The following is a 25,024-nucleotide window of genomic DNA, read 5'->3' as shown; positions in this document are numbered from 1 at the left end:
GCTTTGATAAAATTAGATGAATTGACTGGGTTAGTTGGTGAAGGCCCTGGTACCAAGATAGGGTTTAGATTTATCTTGTAAATAGTGTAGAGATATTAAAGGTTTATCCCACGGACAATAGAAAACAAACAGATTTTACAATACCTAGTAGGGCTCTTTTCTAATAATCAAGGGCATGGAAGAGTTTCATCAGAGACACATTTTCTGTTTCCCAAAGAGCCTCGAAAACAGAATGCTTGGTGGGACAGGTAATCAATAAATGATAATCACTAATCATTTGCTAGTACAAAGTCTCCAGTCCCCTCTAAGGCTGAGTAGGGTAGAACATGTGGCCCTAGGTTAGAGGTCAGAAATCAGAGATCCTAGAATACAATTACAACTGGAATCTCTTTTTGACAGAGCAGGGAAGGAAGCACCATTTCAGAGGACACGGCTCACTAACAAGCAGCCCGCTCACTAACTAGTAGCTGGCCACAACATTTTACCAGGGTCTTCATCTTGACAGGGTTAGAGTCTATTCTGACTAATGCCATGCTGTTCTTATTGTTAAATACCTTGAATTATCCCTGACCTTATCATACTTCTTTTTCAATCATTAAAGCTGACGTCAAGTTTAAAATACACAGAAAAACAAAACTGTACTTACGGAAGCTCAGCAAGACTTTCGTATCCTCCCAAGCTCTCAGCCAGAGTAAATAGCTATAGCAAAGAAAACATGAATTTAGATCTTCTAGTAAAATAAAAATACTAAAATCCAAAAATAAATGTTTTTAGGCCAGGCACAGTGGCTCATGCCTATAATCCCAGCACTTTGGGAGACCAAGGCAGGTGGATCACCTGAGGTCAGAAGTTCGAGACTAGCCTGACCGACATGGTGAAACCCCATCTCTACTAAAAGTACAAAAATTAGCCGGGCATGGTGGTACATACCTGTATGTAATCCCAGGTACTTGGGAGGCTGAGGCAGGAGAATCACTTGAACCCAGGAGGTGGAGGTTGCAGTGAACCGAGATCTTGCCACTGAACTCCAGCCTGGGGAACAAAGTAAAACTCTGCCTCAAAAAAAAAAAAGAAAAAGAAAAAGAAAAAAGAAACAAAAGTGGCCAGATGCAGTGGCTCACGCCTGTAATCCCAGCACTTTGGGAGGCCGATGCAGGTGGATCATAAGGTCAGGAGATCCAGACCAGCCTTGCCAACATGGTGAAACCCTGTGTCTACTAAAAATATAAAAATTAGCCAGGTGTGATGGCGAGCGCCTGTAATCCCAGCTACTCAGGAAGCTGAGGCAGGAGAATTGCTTAAACCTGGGAGGTTGCAGTGAGCCAAGATCATGCCACTGTACTCCAGCCTGGCAGCAGAGCAAGACTACGTCTAAAAAAAAAAAGAAAAATTATTGCATTTGAGACTTTGCTCTCTGGTTACCACTTAAATAAAAAAGTCGCTAAATGCTTACCAAGTTATACCAAGTTATACATACTTCTTTATTAATATGTATCACTTATGAAATACATGCTTTAACTCCCCACTGGAGTAGGAGAATAAAAAAAGCACTGTTTTTATGTGGACTGTTATAGTGTCATAAAACTTTGCAAGTGTTTTAAAAGTTACCTCCATAACTATATTCATAGAATGGATTTCAGAACAGCCCTTGTGCAGGGCACTAATTGCACACTACTTCAAGGTTTTATCTATTTCATCTGAAAAAGGGGTTCACTTTTAAATAAATGCATTGGAATACTCTGTGTCTCTCTAATTGATTGTAGTATGTGGAGAGTTAAGCAAATGAACACATTTCAATGTCTGCTACTGTACCATTGTCATTTAAGTCATTTTCAACTAATGCATTTCATAAGAAAGAGGTTTATGAGTATAACCTGCAGATACAAAAGCATTATCAGGGTTGCTTCGAAGTGAGAGATGGTGAACTGCTGTAAGGAGACCTTGCCTCTTAAAATTTTAAACCTCTTCTGTAAGTTACCTTTAGGTTCTTGAGGAAAATCTCAGCATGCTGAAGAGTGCCCTTAATGTAAAAGGTGACCATCCCTGTACAACCTGCACACTGACGCTTCGCCAACTCATGCTGTGGATGAGAAGGTAGCCCTGTAATCATAAGGTATAATAAGAGTCATATTTTAGAATCAAACATGTAATTTTGTGGGTGTGGGGGAATTTTTCACTGTCTGCTTAAATAAACTGCAAATAAGCCTAAGATGAGGATTATGCCACGGTCGCATCTAACTGCTTGCTCGGGCCCCTATCTCTCCAGCTTCATGTTGCCTCATCTCTTCTTCCCTCTTCAGTTTTCTTTATGCCAGCACAGTGCACTCCCTTTCATCTCAGGGCCTTTGCACATGCTGTCCCTCCAACCTGGACTTCCCTTGTTAATTATATCCTGTAATTCCTTACTTACTATCTGTCTTAGCCACCAGAGTTGCTCCATGAGGGCAAATCCATTTCTTTTGTTACTAATTGGATCCCAGTTCCTAGTGCAAATGCTGGCTCATAGCTGACATTAATAAACATTTCCTGAATAAATCTCCAATACCTTGTCTAGGCCCTTTTAACCAATGCTGCCCATTCTTCATGGCACAGCTCAAACTCCTCTCTCCCTCCATCTAAAATAGATACCAATCAATAGCTCTTTACCTAAAGTACATATAGGGCATTTAGTTTTGTATGTATTTCTGCTTTGGTTTCCCTAAAATCCTTGTGGACAGGGACCAGTCTTAATTTTTCTGTATATTCTAGACTACATGGCTAAATCCCTCAAAAGGATCTAAAAAGGAAAGAACTACTCAGGACCACCGCAGCTTAAAAGACTGGTAAAAATAAATTCAGAAAGTTAAGATGTAAGTCAGCTAACTCCACAGAAGCATTTCTAGATGCTGGCAGAGGTGAAGGAATTCAAAAACAGAAGAGAACCTCATGGGCTGGGGCACGGTGGCTCACACCTATAATCCCAGCACTTTGGGAGGCCGCGGCAGGTGAGCACCTGCACTAAGGAGTTCAAGACCAACCTGACCAACCTGGTGAAACCCCATCTCTACTAAAAATACAAAAAATAGCCAAGCATTGTGGCGGGCACCTGTAATCCCAGCTACTTGGGAGGCTGAGGCAGGAGAATCGCTTGAAGCCAGGAGGTGGAGTTTGCAGTGAGCCGAGATAGCGCCATTGCATTCCAGCCTGGGCAAGAATGAAACACCGTCTCAAAAAAAAAAAAAAAAGGGAGAACCTTGGGAATTTTGGCACCTAATATCAAGTCTCAACTGGGACAAACCTTTATCAGATTAAAGTGAGAGCTAGTGCTGAATAGCAGACTGACAAGATTATAAGCAAATCAACTGAGAAGTCCAATGTTAAAATCGTCGAATAGATATACACAAGATTCAAATCACAGACCACCACAGGAACATCTAATGCATAAAACTAATTTTCTAATATCCAAGCATCCACTAGGCTAGAGGTAATACAAGGGTAGAGACCATGTCTATCTTCCTTCCACCAGACCCACCTCAGAGCCTGACACATGGTAGTGCTCAATAATAAATGAACATAAACAAGAAGTGAAAGCACCTAACTTATAAATAAATGTTACATAAACACGATGCTCAGGGTAACTGCTAATATCCTAGCATAAACATATCTACTTAGAAATCAAATGAACATACCAGGATAAATAACCTTTTCTACCCGAGGATTAGATTCCAGGAACTGGGCAACTGCCATTCCATTTTTGAAATGCTTTTCCATTCGGAGATGTAGAGTCTTCAAACCCCGATTGCAGAGGTAACAATCAATAGGAGATGGAACTGCTCCAAGAGCTGTGAAATGAACACATCCTGGGTTAGTCTGAAGGCAGGGTATGAACAAGAAATTATCTGGCTTCTCTTTTTCATTATAGTGACTCTCAGAAGCTCGGTGTAAAGCTCAATGTTTGAGTTCTAGAAAGAAAATACTATATCAAATCAGAAGCACGAGAACAAAGCATAGAATATGCTTAGAGAAATTTACTTTAAAATGAGGGGAAGCGGGCCAGGCTCAGTGGCTCAAGCCTGTAATCCCAGCACTTTGGGAGGCCGAGGCAGGTGGATCACGAGGTCAAGAGATCGAGACCATCCTGGTCAACATGGTGAAACCCCGTCTCTACTAAAAATACAAAAAAATTAGGTGGGCATGGTGGCACGTGCCTGTAATCCCAGCTACTCAGGAGGCTGAGGCAGGAGAATTGCCTGAACCCAGGAGGCGGAGGTTGCAGTGAGCCGAGATCGTGCCATTGCACTCCAGCCTGGGTAACAAGAGCGAAACTCTGTCTCAAAAATAAAAAATAAAATAAAAATAAATAAAATAAAATGAGGGGAAGCAAATAATTTGCTAAAATCTAAGTAAAAGCACAATGATACAAACTTCTCAAATATGAAGAGAAATAGTCCTTTCTATGATTTTAATAAAATCAAAAATTGTGCATAGCTTAACCTTGTATTTCTTCAAAAAATTATTTCAACATACAGAGAAAGACAGCAGTTCAAGTCCTATAATTACTGAATATTCTAAAACATTCTATTTAGCCTTTGGGCAAAGCAGCCAAAGATATTTCACATACCTCCAGGATATATACCTCATTTCTACTATTTATAAACCAAAGGATACTTATCAAGCAGTAAGTTTTGGTTTCTCTCCTGGAGGACATTTTTATTCCTAGTTATGTTTATATCTTACCTGTCAAAATTGCAATGGTTTAATCCTTAACTATACTGGAGATAAACTAAGCAATGTAAACAGGAAATGGTGTTTAGACATCTGTTGAAAAATATAAGTTTATACTGTAAGTGCTATTTTAAATTAACCATCATTCCTGAGATAAAAGCCATAGTATATGAAAGCCTTCATTTCAAATGTAATTTAAAAAAAAAAATCCATTAAGTCTTGAAACTATAAAGTCACTAAAGCTTTATCAAATTATGATTATCATTAAGATGGACATGAAAACAACAAAACTCATTTCTTATATCATGTCATAAAGCCTTAATATGCTATAACCTTTTTTTTTCTTTTTGAGATAGGATCTCACTCTGTTGCCCAGGCTGGATTGCAGTAACTCAACGTCAGCTCATTGCAACCTCCGCCTCCCTGGCTCAGGGATCCTACTGCCTCAGCCTCCTGAGTATCCGGCATGCAACACTGCACCTGGCTAATTTTTTTGTATTTTTGGTAGAGATAAGTTTTCACCATGTTGCTCAGACGGGTCTCAAACTCCTGAGCTCAAGTGATCCATCTGCCTCAGCTTCGCAAAGTGCTGGGATTACAGGCATGAGCTACTGTGCCCAGCTACTATAACTATTTTTATAACACTTTTCTCTAAAATCAGAAAAAAATTTTTTAGCAGGGCTCCATGGCTCACACCTGTAATCCCAACACTTTGGAAGGCTGAGGCAGGTGGATCACCTGAAGGCAGGAGTTCAAGACCAGCCTGGCCAACCTGGTAAAACCCTGTCTCTACTAAAAATAAAAATAATTAGCTGGCCGTGGTGGTAGAACCCTGTAATCCCAGCTACTCAGGAGGCTAAGGCAAGAAAATTGTTTGAACCCAGGAGGTGAAGGTTGCAGTGAGCCAAGACTGTACCACTGTACTCCAGCCTGGGCAACAGAGTGAAACTCCATCTAAAAAAGGTAAATAAATAAATAAATAAATAAATAATAAAATCAGAATTTTTCTTCTGTGTTTTTCATTTCTTCATAAATTTATTGTAATACCACCACTTCACAACACTTAGTGGAAATATAAATATCAAATGTAGTCACTGAGAACATCATAGGGAATCTGGACTTTTTAATACTTACAATTTTGCAAGAAACGAAGTCTATTATGGAGCCTTTCAGAATTAACAGATACCAGGCCCATTACAACATCACTGTGGCCTAAAAACAAAAAACAAAAGAAAATTTCCATTAGAAACAATTGCGTTTACTATTTATTTTATAATTTCTATAATGTGATTTTTACTTGAAAAAACTCTCAGGGAAAAGCTGTATAAAATAAGTTTAAGTAAACTTTATTCAGAGAGTAGCAAAAACTGTGTCTAAAACAATAAAATAAAAATTATATAAAAACAAAATGTTTCTTTAAGATGTCAGCAAGATAAAAGCATAACTTTTTACAGTAAATTTTAATCCTCTTCTCATAAATCATGAACATGGTTTTGTGTACTATAAATGAAATCCTATATTTAATCAAAGTATTTTTCTTTACTTTCTACCTAAGTCATAGAAAAAAACTTACAAGATAATCAAAGAAAAGGGATCAAAAGCCAAGCCCTATGCTATTTCCACCTATCCAGGAAAAGATCATTCAAAGTGCACTGTACACATCTTACCATTCATGTATTTTGTTGCAGAACACATACAAATATCAGCTCCCAGAGCCAAAGGCCGCTGAAAGAAACAAGTTTTTTACTTTAAATGAGAAACTATTTGAAAATATTACCTGCATTACAATTGCAAGTATTGCTATTGTAAATCCCATTCTTATTCAAATCAATACCAACTTTGCAAAAATATGTACACCTTAAAATTTTTTAATCTCTGATATTATCCCTCCTTTGCCTCCCTCCCTCCAAAGAAAAATGTAAAGTATTGAATCCAGTATTTAAGCTGAAGGCACAAGTTTCTTGGAAACAGCAGATAAGCCCAGATCAACTGGTCTCTTGAACCTGTTACTTTATAGCAATTGCTGGCAGGCCTCTAAATTTATTACCTATGGTAGAGACATTGGTATTTTATGACTCATAAAACACATAAAATAGTTGACATGAACATTCAGCAATTTTTATGTAGAGTAAGTATAAACTTATCTGCTTAGATCTTTAATCATTAAAACTTCATGATGTGTGCTGTGATTATTCACATTTGGTTTGTCATGATCTTGATTCCTAATTACTCTACCCTTCCTATGTGTGGATTTCACATCCATGGATTCAACCAACCATGGATAAAAAACATTTGAAAAAAAAAAAAAAGAATGGTTGTGTCTATACTGAACATGTACAGACTTTTTTCTTGCCATTAGTCCCTAAACAATATAGCACAACAACCATTTATAAGACATTTACATTGTGTTCGATATTATAAGAAATCTAGATAGCTGGGAGTTGGGGGATGGCTCACACCTGCAGCAGTTTTGGGGGCCAAGGCAAAAGGATTCCTTGAGACCAGAAGTTTCAGGTTGCAATGGACCATGATTGAGCCCCTGCACTTCAGCCTGAGTGACAGAACAAGACTTTATCTTAAAAAACAACAAGAAAGAAAGAAATTTGCCGGGCATGGGGGCTCACACCTGTAATGCCAGAGCACTTTAGGAGGCTGAGGTGGGTGGATCACTTGAAGCCAGGAATTCAAGCCCAGCCTGACCAACATGGCAAAATCCTGTCCCTACTAAAAATAAAAAAAAAATTAGCTGAGCATGGTGGCACATCTCCACAATTCCAGCTACTCGGGAGGCTGAGGGATGAGAATTGCTTGAACCAGGGAGGCGGAGGTTGCAATGAGCCAAGATGGCGCCACTGCACTCCAGCATGGGTGACAGAGCAAGATTCCGTCTCAAATAAAAAAAAGAAAAGAGGAAAAAAAGGGGGGAAAAATTGTCTAAAATTTGGAGAATTAAGAAAAATAAAAGGAATTTTTTAAATTGTTTCCTTCCACCTAATTTTCCTGTAAATTAATCCTTTAAGTCATGGAGTATAATAAGATGTTCAATACATGTATAATTGTGTAATGATCAAAATCAGGGTAATTAGCATGGCCATCACCTCAAATATTTATCATTTCTTTGTAGTAGAAATATTTAAAATCTTCTCTTCTATTTTGATACATGTCATATCCTATTGTTAACTATGGTCATCCTTTTGTGCAGCAGAACATCAAAATTTATTCCTCCTTTTAATTGTAACTCTGTGCTCACCTCCACCTTCCCCTCCACAGGCTCTGGTAACCACTGTTCTGTTCAGTACTTCAATGAGATCAACATTTTTTAGATTCCACACGTGAATGAGATCATGACATATTTGTCTGTCTGTGCCTGGCTTATTTCACTCAATATAATGTCCTGTAGGTTAATCCTTTAGTCTTAAAATGTTTTTGTTTACAATGAAAGTTGTAGACTTTCCACCTAACAATACATTGTCAGGCCAGGTGCAGTGGTTCATGCCTGTAATTTCAGCACTTTGGTAGGCCAAGGCGGGTGGATCACTTGAGGTCAGGAGTTCAAGACCAGCCAACATGATGAAACCCCATCATTACTAAAAATACAAAACTTAGCTGGGCATTGTGGTGGGCACCTATAATCCCAGCCTCTCAGGAGGCTGAGACAGGAGAATTGCTGAACTCAGGAGGCAGAGGTTGCAGTGAGCCAAGATCACGCCACTGCACTCCAGCCTGGGTAACAGAGCAAGACTCCGTCTTAAAAAAAAAAAAAAAAAAAAAAACATTGTCAGCATCTTTCCATTTACATTTTCCTAAACATAGAAGTGTGTGTGTATTTTAACCTCACTAGAGTTGTTTAGTCTTTGGAAGATATTAGCATAGGTGGCAATGGGAATATTTTATTTAGGGTATTTCAAAAATAGGATGCTTTAGGTAAAGTATTACCCAAAGCACTCTCTGCATATGTGTTTGCTCATCTCTAAAGGGGTGGAGTCAAAAGTAGATGAGTTCTAAGGTCTTCTCTAGTGCTAACATTCTGTAAACTGTACAGCCAAAAAAGAAGAAAACATAAAAACCAAATCACTAACACCTGTTGATCTCATTATCTGCTGAGAATCATGCTAGATACTTTATATAACCCAGGGAAGCATTATACAAAATACTTTTCCTAACTCAATAAAATCAATACCTTTAATGGCTCTTATTGTACTCGTGAGCAAAGGGGACTAAGAAAAATGAGATGGATCCCTCAGATTAAAAAGCTGGTAGAGCCAGGACTCATACCCAGGCTGCCTGACTCCAGAGGTGCTACTCTGAAACTTCATGCTGGTAGGTCTATTTTGCCTTTCATGAGACTTACGGAAGATCCAGAATACAAAAGACTGGAAAGAAAGAGAAATATTCAGTTTTCATGAAGGTAAGATAATGAGACAATTTTTTTCAGGAAGAGATTTGCTTATGGCAACAACCCATGTGGCTACTAAGGGATGATATGATTCTGAGTAATTCAACTAGAATAATCCAAACTGAAATGAAGCAAATTCCAATCATTGGCATGCGGAATGTGACAAGGTACAGACAAGAAGAAGGTAACTCCTAACAAGGAAAGGAAAGAGTTGGGTTACTCAGAGGAAAGAGAGGGAAAACCTGCGGGGAAAAGGCAGGAAACAAGTCAATTATAAAGAGATCCCAAAGTGATCTACAAAAGAAAGCAAAACAGCCGGGCGCGGTGGCTCAAGCCTGTAATCCCAGCACTTTGGGAGGCCGAGGCGGGTGGATCACAAGGTCAAAAGATCAAGACCATCCTGGTCAACATGGTGAAACCCCGTCTCTACTAAAAATACAAAAAATTAGCTGGGCATGGTGGCGCGTGCCTGTAATCCCAGCTACTCGGGAGGCTGAGGCAGGAGAATTGCCTGAACCCAGGAGGCGGAGGTCGCGGTGAGCCGAGATCGCGCCATTGCACTCCAGCCTGGGTAACAAGAGCGAAACTCCGTCTCAAAAAAAAAAAAAAATAGAAAAATAAATAAAGGATGGAGGATATATGGGAGGGGTGGTCTGGGGAAGAAACAAATGCAGAGGGCCATGTAGGGAAAGAAACACTTAAAGAGAGCTGCTGTGGTCTGAACATTTGTGTCCTCCAAACTTCACGGGTTGAAATCTAATCACTAGTGTGATGTTATCAGGAGGTGGATCTTTGGGAGGTGATTAGGGTGATTTGTACCTCATATGGTTTGGACCTGTGAGCCCACCAAATCTCATGCTGAATTGTAATCCACAAATGTTGGAGGTGGGGCCTGGAGAGAGATGACTGGTTTATGGGCGTGGTTATATCATGAATAGTTTAGCACCGTCTCCCCTTGGGTCTGTCCTCACAATTGTGAGTGAGTTCTTGTGAGATTTGGTTGTTCAAAAGTGTGTAGCACCTTCCTCCTTGTTCTCTCTTGCTCCTACTCTGGCCATGTGATGTGCATGCTCCCCCTTTGCCTTCCACCATTATTGTAAGTTTTCTGAGGCCTCCCCAGAAGCCATGCAGATGCCAGCATCACGCTTCCTGTAATTAAAACTCTTTTCTTTATAAATTACCCAGTCTCAGGTATTTCTTTAGAGCAGTGTGAAAATGGACTAATACAGTACCCTGAAAAAAGAGGCCCCAGAGAACTGCCTTGTCTCTTCTCTTCTACCATATGAGGACATAGCGAGAAGGCTCCATCTATGGACAGAAAGTGAGCCCTCACCAGTCACTGAATGTGCTGGCACTATGATTGAGGACTTCCCAGCTTTCAGAACTGTGAGAAATAAATTGCTGTTTATAAGCCACTCAGTTTATGGTATTCTGTTATGGCAGCCCAAAGAGACTAACACAAGAGTGCTATAAATACTTACAGCTATAAAGTAAAATAAATAAAGCAAAAATTCAAAATAATGATAAGCTAAAGAGATCTAGGCACAGTATATGGAGTGCTGAAGTAATAAAAACTAGAAGAAAATAGGAAAAATAATATGTTTTACATATACTGAAATCATTGAGCATCATTTTTCTTTTATAATATATGTATATTTAAAATATTCAAGGTGACAGAAAAATATGACTGATTCGTAACCAATGTGTAAACATTAAAGTCCTTACTATGTATAACATATTAGCAGATTCAATCACATAATAAGGCCATGTCTTCAGAGTTCACACATCCTAAGAGAACTGGTAAGCTTTAATAAAAAACACAAAGTACCATAGAGGATATTAACATAGGTTTGAAACGATATTATCTCATGGTAGAAAAGGTCCAAATTTAATTCTCTGTCCAGTAAATATTTAATTATAATTGGATTTTATGAGTTTGATCATGATTTTAATTTAAGCAAGTCCTTTCTCTCCTAATTACAGATTTATGTCCCCAAAAAAATTTATTTTCATTTACCTGGAAATAGGGTGACATAAAAGTGTTATCCACGACCAAAATAATGTCTCCATGCTTATGGACAGTATGTGCACACGCTTCAATGTCAATCATCTTCAGGACAGGATTTGTGGGAGTTTCAATCCAAACAAGCTAAAATCATTCAGTAAATAGCAATAGTTTATAAACATACACTTTACAAGCATACATCTCATATATTATTAACAATCTGGGAAGCTACATTATATAATGGAAATGAATGGATGATGATGCTGGGATATTCAAAAATGAATAGTAGCCTCACCTACAAATTTCTGAGGCCATAAGTATGTAATATATCCTATTGTATAATGGGGTTGGTAATACCTACCTTACAGAATTTTTGTAAAGATCAAATAAGATAATGTACATATCAACAGAAAAGTACTAAAGTTAATTATTGTATTTTTCTTTAAAAAGAGAGTATATTCCAGGCCGGGCGCAGTGGCTCAAGCCTGTAATCCCAGCACTTTGGGAGGCCGAGGCGGGTGGATCACAAGGTCAAGAGATCGAGACCATTTTGGTCAACAAGGTGAAACCCCGTCTCTACTAAAAATACAAAAAATTAGCTGGGCATGGTGGCACGTGCCTGTAATCCCAGCTACTCAGGAGGCTGAGACAGGAGAATTGCCTGAACCCAGGAGGCGGAGGTTGCGGTGAGCCGAGATCGTGCCATTGCACTCCAGCCTGGGTAACAAGAGCAAAACTCCGTCTCAAAAAAAAAAAAAAAAAAAAAAAAAAGAGAGAGAGTATATTCCAAAGACACAGCTCAGCTCAGTGTCTGGAAATTTTGTTCTCAAAGAGAAATAACATAGATTGTGTAAGAATACATCCTAGAGTTTTAATGAAAGAGAATTATCCCTAAGATGCCAAAAATATATTTAATATGAACTTAAATAATACCAGAAACTCTAGAAACTATAGAATAAGGACCTAAGACTTGAAGAGCACGGGCTTTAGACTAAAGGAGAAAAGTGACACCCACAACAGAAAAGCTGTTTGCTGCCTACTTAAAAAAGTAGCAATGACTTTTATGTCTCAAAACCTACCACAATTCAGGTACATGGTAGTTGCTTGATAGTTACCAAAAAGACCAAAGAAAAGAATTCTATTTGTTGAACAAAATGCCATTATATTGAATTACATTTTTTTTTTTAAAGTTGGAATTTCACCATATTGATCAGGCTGGTCTCAAACTCCTGACCTCAGGTGATCCACCCACCTCAGACTCCAAAGTGCTGGGATTACAGGCGTGAGCCACTGTGCCCGGCTGAATTACTTTTTTTTTTAAGTGACAGGGTCTCACTTTGTTGCCTAGGCTGGAGTGCAGTGGCATGACCACAGCTAACTGCAGCTTTGACCTCTCAGGCTCAAGTGATCCTCCTACTTCAGCCTCCCCAGTAGTTGAGACTATAGGCATGTGCCATCATGCCCAGCCAATTTTTTTTTTTTTTTTTTTTTTTTTTTTTTTTTTTTTTTTGCAGAGAAAGGGTCTCACTATGTTACCTTGAACTCCTGGCTCAAGCAATACCCCTGCCTCAGTCTCCCAAAGTGCTGGGATTACAAGAGTGAGCCACTATGCCCAGCTGATTCTTTTTTATTACCTATTATTTAAATGGGTAAAGCATCTGGCTGAATACTCTTTCGACTTTAAAGTTTCACTATGGAAAAGATAAGATGGTTAAAACCATACATATTCTAACAAAAATCTTGAATTATTTAAAGAATATATAAAAATTATTCCTACTAAAGATGTATTATTCCTACTAATAATTAAAAAAGTAAAAACAACTAAATAAATAAAAGGTAGGTTTTACATGGACCTAAACATTCTATTTCAAATGAAAAACCTGATATTTTAGGAAGGAAAATGCATTAATTTAAGTTGGTAGAGTCACTATATAAAGTTCTGTTGACAAGATTTACTATACTCATAATTTGCTTTCCTCCCTTAGAAAGACTCAGACTAGGGCCAAGCATGGTGGCTCACACCTGTAATCCCAGCACTTCCGGAGGCCAAGGCGGGCAGATCACAAGGTCAGAAATTCAAGACCAGCCTGGCCAACATGGTGAAACCCCGTCTCTACTAAAAATACAAAAATTAGCTGGGCATGGTGGCAGGCGCCTCAAATCCCAGCTACTTGGAAGGCTGAGGCAGGAGAATTGCTTCAACCCGGGAGGCAGAGGTTGCAGTGAGCATCACACCATTGCACTCCAACCTGCGTGACAGGGCAAGACTCCGTCTCAAAAAAAAAAAAAAAAAAAAAAAGGCTCAGACCAGCTATTTTAGTGTGCCTTTTCTTCCAAGCAAGATAAAAAAAACAACTTAATTAACCAAAGCTCACCCATGTTAATGTGCAAAGTAATTATTTGTACATGAAAAGACATTCATTTTTTAGTGTTCAGTGCAACATAATCTTGTGTACAATTCTAACATTTTAATCATTAGCAAAAAGTTGTAAACAGCTGACTTATAAAAGACACTAGTCCTTCTTTTATCCACATAGAATTTAAATGAGGCCCCAAGAAAGAATATCACATATGCTATTCACTCAGGCACAAAACATCTTCCGGAGGCACACAAACTTCCCAGGATGGAAGCTGAAGATTGCTTGTGGCCCATTCTCTACAACTAACTAGTATATGGGCAGTATCCCTTAGAGCCCAGCAAAGCCACTGTGCTTAGGGTTTGGGGATTTGGCAGGCTTCCTTTTCTATAATCCTATAAACCAATCTCTGTGATGACTTCCTTTACCAATATTATTTTGGCTATGCCATTAAAAATTATGTGCTCCTGCATAGAAATTTTTTAAACAATTACTATGTATCCAGGAACTATACTAAGTATTTCATATGCATTATCTCATTTGATTTGCACACTCCCCTCTCTATAAAACTGGTATAATTATCTCCATTCTGCAAATGAAGAAATTGAGACTTTGGTTACATAATTTGCCCAAGATAATATACCAACTAAGATACAGAATTAAAATTAGAATTCCACTCCAGAAATCATGTACCACCATTATGCTATAATATCCTAGAGATGACAGTCTATCTTAATTTTGTTGATGCTTCCAATGACATATAATAAAATTTGTTATTCACATTAAATTATATCATCTAGTAAACAAAAATGTCAAAAAACAAAACATCACAGGAAAAACTGAAAACTAGCTGAGTTACCTTGGTTTCTGGTGTAATTGCTGCCTCTAGTAATTCAATTTTGGAACAGTCAACAAAAGAAATCTTTAATCCAAATTCAGATGCCACCTGCCTGAAGTACCTGTTTGAACCTGAGGCAGAAGAGAATCAGATAAAGAGGAAAGAACATTGCATTAAGAAACATTCATGTGGCCAGGCGCGGTGGCTCAAGCCTGTAATCCCAGCACTTTGGGAGGCCGAGGCGGGTGGATCACGAGGTCAAGAGATCGAGACCATCCTGGTCAACATGGTGAAACCCCGTCTCTACTAAAAATACAAAAAATTAGCTGGGCATGGTGGCGCGTGCCTGTAATCCCAGCTACTCAGGAGACTGAGGCAGGAGAATTGCCTGAACCCGGGAGGCGGAGGTTGCGGTGAGCCGAGATCGCGCCATTGCACTCCAGCCTGGGTAACAAGAGCGAAACTCCGTCTCAAAAAAAAAAAAAAAAAAAGAAAAGAAACATTCATGTATAAATGTTAACCTTCTACTTATAAACACAAAATGTCAGGAACTCTCAGTCACCAAGAAAAATGCAACTAAAAGCAGTTCTAGTTTGGTTAAAGAGTTTGGCTATCTGATATAGTAAAGAATAATGGCCGAGCGCGGTGGCTCAAGCCTGTAATCCCAGCACTTTGGGAGGCCAAGGCGGGTGGATCACGAGGTCAACAGATCGAGACCATCCTGGTCAACATGGTGAAACCCCGTCTCTACTAAAAATACAAAAAATTAGCTGGGCATGGTGGCGCGTGCCTGTAATCCCAGCTACTCAGGAGGCTGAGGTAGGAGAATTGCCTGAACCCAGGAGGCAGAGGTTGCGGTGAGCCGAGATCGCACCATTGCACTCCAGCCTGGGTAACAAGAGTGAAACTCTGTCACAAAAAAAAAAAAAAAGAAGAAGAAGAAGAATACGGTTTGGACTTTAAAGGTTAAAGAGTCAAATAAGACACACTTGAGATCCAAAAGTAACATAAAGCAAATAATGTTTCTCAAAACATCCAATCTCCACTAAGTGGCATGCTTCCTGAAACATCTTTTCTTTTTTAACAATTTCTACCTAGTTCTCAACTCTAAACTAAATGAACCAATGTCAATGAAATGTTCGAAATAAATTTCAATATATTTTGTAATGGAAAAGAATTGGTTACTATTCTTTGTACTTTTTCTGTCTTTGCTGCGTAGTTCTGAAAGTTTCGATCAATAAAATGAAACAATATAAATCAAACTACCAAATTTTTACAGTGAAAGAAGATAAATCATTTGACTTAGAATATTTTTTTTTTTTGAGACGGAGTTTCGCTCTTGTTACCCAGGCTGGAGTGCAATGGCGCGATCTCGGCTCACCGCAATCTCCGCCTCCTGGGTTCAGGCAATTCTCCTGCCTCAGCCTCCTGAGTAGCTGGGATTATAGGCACGCACCACCATGCCCAGCTAATTTTTTGTATTTTTAGTAGAGAAGGGGTTTCACCATGTTGACCACGATGGTCTCGATCTGTTGACCTCGTGATCCACCCGCCTTGGCCTCCCAAAGTGCTGGGATTACAGGCGTGAGCCACCGCGCCCGGCAGAACGGTTTTTTATAAACACTCCTAGACTAGATTTTTACACATAAAAACTTAAAGAAAAACTTGATATTGATAATAACAACAACAAAAGAATATTCTGTCATTAATGAGAAACTAGACTTTTGATGGTATGTAGACTGACCCTAGATAATATAAAATTGAAAAATAATGTAGAGTTCTTAAAAATCAATGATTTTCAGAATTTTATACTTACGTTTTCCATGAGACTTTTATAATGCATTATAAAAGTATCTAAAAGTTGGAGATGTCTATAATTTCAACTCGAGTTAATATAAGAAAGTAAGATAATAAACTGGCTCAAGTCTGGGAATATAAATAAATAAATAGAAAAAAATTAAAAAAAAACACTAAGATAAAATACAAAACATTGTGCTAATTTCTGAAGTCTAAAATGATTACTTAGAGTATCTTCCTTTCAAGCAGGCATCCCCAACTGACAGGCCACAGACAGGTACAGGTTTATGGCCTGTTACCCAGCTGCACAGCAGGAGGTGAGCAGCAGGTGAGCATTAGGACTCCCTGAGCTCAGTCCCCTATCAAATCAGTGGCAGCATCAGAGTCTCACAGAAGGAATCCTACTGAGAACTACTCATGGGAGGGATCTAGGTTGTGCACTCCTTATAACAATATAACTTTTGAGAGATCTAGGTTGCATGCTCCTTATGAGAATCTAAATAGCGCCTGATAATCTTAGGTAGAAGAGTTTCATCCTGAAACCATCACCCCTCCCTTGGAAAAATTGTATTCTACAAAACTGGTCCCTGGTGCCAAAAAGGTTGGGGACCGCTGTTTTAAAGGACTTGTTGATTTAACTTTTTGTTCAGATAGGAAATAGATAAAATGATAGTATTCTAGAAATCACATTTTAATTATTTGGAAGCATCTAGAATAGATGTATATGTATATTCACAAAATTCCTTGCTTTTGTTTTAAACACAGAAATCAGTGGGCTTAAAGGCAATGGCAATCCTGTCTTCTCCACATTCACCACTTTAAAGAGCTAACATTTAACCTCTTTAGAATGGAAGTTCTTAAATTTGGATCTCCTTAAATAGATGGACTTCAGGGGTTCAATCCGTGAGACTCCTAAAATAAAATACTAATTACTGAGTATAGTCTTAAGAACATTTTTTGGGAAATGAGGCCCATATCTCCTAACAAATTTTCAAAAGTTTCCCTGGAACCAAACAAAAAATAAAAAGCAAGAGGGAATGTGCAGGGTGAAGCTCTTGGAGTAACCTAGGTTGTAGTTTACCTTTATGACAAGCAAAAATGAAGTTACAGGAGAACACTGTCTCTCTAAACCTTATCTTCTCTAGAGTATAATGTGCCTGCAAGTTGATCAGGTCCTATGTATTCATTCTAGCAGCTTAAATACTATTCTTACTAAATAATCTCTGACCAGGTGAGGTGGCTTATGCCTGAGGTCCCAAAACTTTGGGAGGCCAGGAAGTGGGGATCACTTGAGCTCATGAGTTGCAGACCAGCCTGACCAACACAACGAAACCCTGTCTCTACATAAAATACAAAAATTAGCTGGTTGTAGTGGTGCACACCTGTGGTCCCAGCTTTTCAGGAGGCTGGGGCACAAGAACCATTTGAACCCAGGAGGCAGAGACTGCACAGTGAGCTGAGGTCACACCACTGCACTCCAGCCTGGGTGACAGAGCGAGATCCTGTCTCAAAATAAACAAACAAATAAATAAATAATATCTTTTATAAACAGTTCCAGAACGTGGACCCTAAGTGTTTATGCTCCTCTTTTGCCAAGTCTGAGGTGCCTGTCACACCTGTAAAATATAATAAATAACCACAAATACTGGCAACATTGTTAATATAATTCAGAGATCACTTTATTATCTGTAAAATACAAGTTTACACAATATAAACAAGAGGAGTCACTTACCTCCATACACATCATCCATACAAATAATTTGGTCTCCTGCTTTTAAAAGATGGGTAATAGTTACAGTGGCTGCTAAACCTGAAGCAAAAGCCAAACCTAAAATAAAAATACAGTTAGAGTAAGCTGAAAAGTTAGACCTAAAGGTTAAAAAACACCTCCAGTATTTACCTGACATACTTCAATGCAGATATGACAGCCATGATGGCTGAGTTGCCAGAGGCCCGTGATTAATACCATTACAAAATCTCCCTTTCTCTTTAAAGAATAAGATATCTTTAAAATAAAAAATATATAATACGGGGAGACACTTTTGTGTTAATGTCAATTTTGCCTTGGTTATAACATTTATCTGAAACACTTTAAGGAAATAATTCTTTACAAATATCTAAGATAAAAGACCTATTGTCAGTTAAATTACAGTTTAAAAATAGCAAACTAAAGAAATTTCAGGCCAAGCATGGTGGTTCATGACCATAATCCCAGCACTTTGGGAAGCCAAGGCAGGTGGATCACCTGAGGTCAGGAGTTAGAGACTAGCCTGGCCAACAGGGTGAAACTCTGTGTCTACTAAAAATATAAAAATTGGCCAGGCATGTTGGCGCACACCTGTAATTCCATCTACTAGGGAGGCTGAGGTGGGAGAATTGCTTAAACCCAGAAGATGGAGTTTGCAATAAGCTGAGATTGCGCCACTGCACTCCACTTGGGTGACAGAGTGAGCCACCATCTCAAAAAAAAAAAAAAGAAAGAAATTTCAAACAAAGAATAGAGCAAAGATATGAATCATACATTTATTATGTGAACATGCAGTTCAGCAAATATTTTAACAAAAGTCACCATCAGACCTGAGATTTGTCTAATAAACGTAATGACAGTGAATACATAAGACTCCCTCCATGAGAAAAAAAAAAGGTTTAGGGAGTTAATTCCTAATCTCTGAGAGCACATTAGCACAGGTTAATAAACCTTAGTGCTGGCCGGGTGCAGTGGCTCACACCTGTAATCCTAGCACTTTGTGAGTTTGGGGCGATTAGATCATGAGGTGAGGAGTTTGAGACTAGCCTGGCCAACATGGTGAAACCCCGTCCCTTCTAAAAATACAAAAATTAGCTGGGGGCGGTAACGCACGCTTGTAATCCCAGCTACTCAGGAGCTTGAAGCAAGAGAATCGCTTGAACCTGGGAGCTGGAGTTTGCAGTGAGCCGAGATCCAGCCACTGTACTCCACCCTGGGTGACAGAGCAAGACTCCATCTCAAAAACAAAAACAAACAAAAACAAAAAACAAAAGGTTAATGCTATTCTTAGGCACAAATTATTAGGTGAATAAACCAGAGTACAAGAAACTTTAGGCCAAGTGCAGTGACTCACAACTGTAATCCCAGCATTTTGGTAGGCTGAGGTGGGCAGATCACTTGAGCCAAGGAGTTAGAGACCAGCCTGGCCAACATGGTGAAACCCCATTTTTACTAAAAATCCAAAAATATGGCCAAGTGCAGTAGCTCACGCCTATAATCTCAGCACTTTGGGAGGCTGAGACGGGCAGATCACAAGGTCAGGTGTTCAAGACCAGCCTGACCAACATGGCAAAACCCCATCTCTAATAAAAATACAAAAAATTAGCTGGGCGTGGTGGCGGTCACCTGTAATCCCAGCTACTCGGGAGGCTGAGGCAGGAGAATGACTTGAACCCAGAAGGAGGAGGTTGCAGTGAGGCGAGATCGTGCCATTGCTCTCCAGCCTGGGTGACAAGAACAAGACTCCATCTCAAAAAAAAAAAAAAAAAAATTAGCCAGCTGTAGTGGTGTATGCCTATAATGCTAGCCACTCAGGAGGCTGAGGCACCAGAAACGCTTCAACCCAGCAGGAGGTGGCTGAAGTGAGCAGAGATCACACCACTGCACTCCAGCCTGGATGACAAAGAGAGAAACCCTGTCTCAAAAAAAGAATTTATATTCTAATAGGTAGTGTTATTGAACTTAATTTCCATTTATTTATTTATACTGATAGTATTTATACATAATAAATGTAGTATTCATGTGAATTTTTTCCCTTATTCATTTTTCCTTTATTTATATGTATTTTAACCTGATGATTACACATATGCATATTATACTCAGGGACCTTGAGCAAAGAATTCAGTCAGTAGAACAGCAATCTTGAACTAGCGAATCTGTTTCTTTTCAGTTCGACATTCTGTGCCTCTATGGTTTTCTCTATACATTCAAAAATCGATTCTAGACTGTGAAATAGAAATTACTTACAGTACTTAGCCCCATCCAGTGCTGCCACTGCTCTTTCCAGACAATTCCTAGTGGGATTTCCAGAACGGCTATATTCAAAACCCTGAAGAAAACAAGTTCGAGTTCATCCTAAGAGACTTAAGTTTATTATTAGACATAGACAACTACAGTTTCTATGTCTAACATAGACAACTACAGTTCACCCTAAGAGACTTCAGTTTATAACAGGAATCCTAACATAGACACCTATGGTGTCACCCTACCATTGTGAGTTTCTATTCTTTAGTCATGATATGTCTTGCTCTTACATGAAGGAGAACACTGCTGTGGCTATAGTGAAGAGGATCTGAAGTCAAACAAACTCTATGTGAATTCTGTATCTGCCACTTATAAGCTTCATGACACTAGGTAAATTACTTCACATTTCCAAGGGTCAATCTCAATATCTGTAAAATGGGAATAACAGAGACATCTATTTCATAAAATGGTTATGATCATAAAATGAGATAATGCACAAATTCACTTCGCTTTCCTAGCACATGCTAATCACTAAATAAATGGCATTTTTTAATAGTAGTATTTTTATTACGTTAGACTCACATTACTTCATTAATCTGGAAACATGAAAAGTGATTTGCATGAGACAATAGAATAAACCTAATTCTATCCTGTATTACATTTCCAATGAAATAAATGATTAAGTGATACAAGTTTCTTTTTTTTTTTTTGAGACGGAGTTTTGCTCTCGTTACCCAGGCTGGAGTGCAATGGCGCGATCTCGGCTCACCGCAACCTCCGCCTCCTGGGCTCAGGCAAGTCTCCTGCCTCAGCCTCCTAAGTAGCTGGGACTACAGGCACACGCCACCATGCCCAGCTAATTTTTTGTATTTTTAGTAGAGACGGGGTTTCACCATGTTGACCAGGATGGTCTCGATCTCTTGACCTTGTGATCCACCCGCCTCGGCCTCCCAAAGTGCTGGGATTACAGGCTTGAGCCACCATGCCCGGCTGTTTTTTTTAACGGATAGGGCCTCACTCTATTGCCCAAGCTAGAGTTCAGTGAATCAATCATAGCTCACTGCAGCCTCAAACTCCTGGGTTTAAGCAGTCCTCCCATCTCATCCTCCTGAGTAGCTAGGACTACAGGTACACATCACCATGCCTAACTAATATGCTAATTTTATTTTTTGTAGAGGCAGTCTAGCTATGCTGCCCAGACTGATCTTGAGCTCCTGGCCTCAAGCAACCCTCCCACACTTTGGCCTTCCAAAGTGCTGAGATTACAGGCGTGAGCCACCTCCTCAGGCTGATTCAAGTTCTATTTAGCATACAACAGGAAGTTGTGATCAGATCCTACAAATGCTCAGCGTTCATTCACATCTTGGCCCTACAAAGGTGACTCAAAACATAGGGAGCAATTCCTGGCAAAACAGCTTCACACAATACTTTTCAAAAATTTGCATTATGCTCCTTTTACACATATGGCACCTTGCTATCTATAATCATCCTGTCATTCTATTAACTCTTATAACTGGCTTTGAGGAGAGTGAAGTCAAATGTAATAGTACCTAGGGAGTGTCAAAGCCAGATTATAAATCTAGGATTTGAACATGAATTAGAAGTCCTATAATTTTCTCCTTCTGTTTCATATAACACATAACAAAACAAAACACTACCACTCTTTTCACCTTTGCTTCTGATTCAGAAGCTCCTAGTATTAACAATTTTTAAAAGTTTTGAGTCAGGTGCAGTGGCTCACACCTGCAATCCCAGCACTTTGGGAAGCCGAGACAGGTGGATCACTTGAGGTCAGGAGTTCAAGACCAGCCTGGCCAACATGGTGAAACCCCATCTCTACTAAAAAAAAAAAAAAAAAAAAAAAAAAAAATTAGCCAGTGTGGTGGTGTACACCTGTAATCTCAGCTACTAGTGGGGGCTGAGGCAGGAGAGTCACTTGAACCAGAAAGGTTAAGAGTTTGCAATATGTGGAGATCATGCCACTGCACTCCAGCCTGGTGACAGAGTGAGACTCCATCTCAAAAAAAGGTTTTGTTGAGGCCAGGTGAGGTGGCTCACCCCTGTAAACCCAACACTTTGGGAGGCCGAGGTGGGTGGATCACCTGAGGTCAGGAGTTTGAGACCAGTCTGGCCAACTTGGTGAAACCTTGTCTCTACTGAAAAAATGAAAATTAGCCAGGCATGGTAGTGTGCACCTGTAATCTCAGCTACTAGTGGGGGCTGAGATAGGAGAATTGCTTGAACCCAGGAGGCGAAGGAGGTTGCAGTGAGCCAAGATCACGCCTCTGCATTCCAGCCTGGGAAACAGAGCAAGACTCCGTCTCAAAAAAAAAAAAAAAAGCAGAGTTTTTATGGATTTAAGGATCCCTGCTGGTTTCCTGGAAATATTTAACAATTAATATCACATCCAAATGGTTAATTTTTACTCTAAGTTCCAAAGCTTGGGCAACTACACATTTATTAAGCCCTACACAAGAAACTTCATGTTTGAAAGAGAGGCTGTGTACATATTTTGATTCCAAAATACAGTAGTTAAGAGCATTTTAAGCCAGTTGTAGAAATGGCCTTTGAACTCTATCTCACAAAACACAGGACTGTCTACGAGGATTTTCCTCAACTTATAGGACACACTAAAGTAGTTTTCAAAGCATAATCAAGGCTTTGGAATTTAACTAATTCTTACAAATCTCAGCAACTTTTAAATTTTTCCAAGATCCATCAAGTATGCCACCAAAAGGGGAAAAAAAGCTATATGATTAACAAGGCTCTTTCATAGGATTTACAGATCATTCATGTATGACTCTGGGTCAGTTCCTTTCCTATAAAAAGTAGACCTGGTTGTTCTGAGGATCAAATGGAAATAGTGTACATGTGAACACCATGAAAAAACAAATTACCATTGAGTAATTATTATGTACCATACAGCTTTAAATACATCTCAGCAACTTACGTGTTAGGTACTATTATTATCCCCATTTATACAGGATCAATTAGAGGCTTTGATAGGTTAACTAACTTGCCCAAGGTCCCCTTGCAACGAAAAAGTGGGGTCAGAACTCAGATCTAGCCTCTGACTATATGACTTGTGCTCTGGTTCTTCTTTTTCTTTTTCTTCTTCTTTTTGAGTTAGAGTTTCACTCTTGTTGCCCAGGCTGGAGTACAATGGTAAGATCTCAGCTCACTGAAACCTCCACCTCCTGGGTTCAAGAGATTCTCCTGCCTAAGCTTCCCGAGTAGCTGGGATTACAGCCACCTACCACCATGCCCAGCTAATTTTTGTATTTTAAGTAGAGACTTACAGAAACAGGGTTTCACCATGTTGGCCAGGCTGGTCTGGAACTCCTGACCTTGACCTCAGGTGATCCACCTGTACTGGCCTCCCAAAGTGCTGGGATTACAAGCGTAAGCTACCACGCCTGGTCATGATTTGTGTTCCTAACCACTAAGCCACATGGCTTAAATGATGCAATAGGCTAAATTGTTATTAGCATTATTACAGATAGCATAGTGTAGCTGAGTGCCTAGGAGTTGGTTCTTAAAGCAATCTAAAGTTTCTAAAGTATGAATCCCAGCTCCAATACTTAACTACTTTAAGGCTAGATACTTAACTCCCTAAATCTCAGCTGTTTTATTGGAAAAAATGAGAATTCAGTTCAGACTAGGGTTTTTGTTAGCATTAGATGAGACAATACATGCAACACACATGGTATATACTAGTATGTATTTGGCACATAGTAGGTACTCATTAACTATTAATACAGGTACAGGGAACAATCTTAATTCTAGTGAGGTTATCAGACCCTTAGTATTTTTTAAGCTGACTCCGGACTACATCTTTAAAACTTAAGCGGCTAAAGATAATTCAAAAAAGTTATGACCTTCGGTTTTTAATGGCAAATTTGTCAAAATCACTTGAATTTCAGCCCAAATCTATATGACAAACAGCTCCTTCCAGTCCTGTTCATCAAAAGAAATACGATCACTGGACCATCCGATACAAAGCTGTACTTCAAGAATTACCGTGTCGAAACGTCTTTCAGTTGCCTTCCTAATTTACATGTCATCTTATAAATTACTTACATGCCTTCTAAATTCATAAGCCTCTCTTCCCGCCCGACTGTGGGCAGCCCCAGACAGACCCAGCTCACCGAGTGCTGGCCAGGCGCCTCTTGCTTGAACGTGGTGGACAGCGAGATGGGGGGCACCACAGCCCTGGAGGTCCATTGCTCTGGTTCCTGGCCCACACGGATGGCCTGCGTGGCGAAATGTTGGAAGCGAGGCAGGAAACCGTGCGAGGAGGCGTCTTTTTCCTGCATGCTGAACCGCGAAATGAGAGAGGAAAAGAACAAGGAAGATATAACCAGGAAGCCGGGCGTCCGGGATTGGGAGAGACAGAAGGAGCAGGAGAAAAGGAGCAAACGCGGCCGGTGGAGCCGACACCCAGCGTACAAAAGCCGGACACGGCGAGCGTGGGGTGGATTTTAACAGCCGGCCGGCAGCCTCACGATCGCCGCGGGGCGGGGCCAGCGCGGCCCAATGAGAGAAGGCCCGACGCGTTCCCCGCTCCTTATTGGCTGGCAGCAGAGGCGTTGCCTGAAACGTCACCGCGACCGCCCCTTCCAGTGCACAAAGTGGAGAGAAGCCGAAGTTCCTGGGTCCACGTGGTGTTGGTCCCTACGGGTGAAATTCCTGAGTACCGGTCCGGAGAAGGCTGCCATGCCGGCTACAGAGAGCCACCCGGTCGTCTGTGTGACCTCAGGCTGAAGGTTCGCCCGAGACTTGGCGGAAAGCCGGCATGGTGTTGAAACCGGGTAACTGTAAACAGACCACATAAATTGCCCCCTCTGATTGCGGCACGCGCCACTGACCACCACCCTTTGCCCTGAGGGCGGTGCTGGAAGACTTAAGCCTCAACGTGGAGATTGGTTAAGAAAAG

At 39.9% G+C, this 25,024-nt stretch overlaps 1 protein-coding gene across 1 annotated transcript in view; it reads right to left on the bottom strand.

Moving 5' to 3' along the window:
- CTH (cystathionine gamma-lyase) overlaps nt 1-24,561 on the bottom strand; it is a 29,582-nt gene extending 5,021 nt beyond the window's left edge. Inside the window, exons 1-10 of the mRNA XM_003921420.4 lie at nt 24,237-24,561; nt 20,092-20,173; nt 17,830-17,925; nt 14,322-14,431; nt 11,118-11,249; nt 6,372-6,429; nt 5,839-5,916; nt 3,669-3,821; nt 1,979-2,100; nt 647-699 (exon numbers count right to left, since the gene is read on the bottom strand). Of these exons, the coding sequence (XP_003921469.1) occupies nt 647-699; nt 1,979-2,100; nt 3,669-3,821; nt 5,839-5,916; nt 6,372-6,429; nt 11,118-11,249; nt 14,322-14,431; nt 17,830-17,925; nt 20,092-20,173; nt 24,237-24,404 (1,052 nt within the window). The 5' untranslated portion in view covers nt 24,405-24,561. The remainder of the gene's footprint in view (nt 1-646; nt 700-1,978; nt 2,101-3,668; nt 3,822-5,838; nt 5,917-6,371; nt 6,430-11,117; nt 11,250-14,321; nt 14,432-17,829; nt 17,926-20,091; nt 20,174-24,236) is intronic.
- Nucleotides 24,562-25,024: the final 463 nt, after the last annotated feature.

This window comes from Saimiri boliviensis, chromosome 11, assembly GCF_048565385.1.
Source record: "Saimiri boliviensis isolate mSaiBol1 chromosome 11, mSaiBol1.pri, whole genome shotgun sequence".
NCBI lineage: Eukaryota > Metazoa > Chordata > Mammalia > Primates > Cebidae > Saimiri > Saimiri boliviensis.
This window is presented reverse-complemented; position numbering and strand designations above follow the sequence as displayed.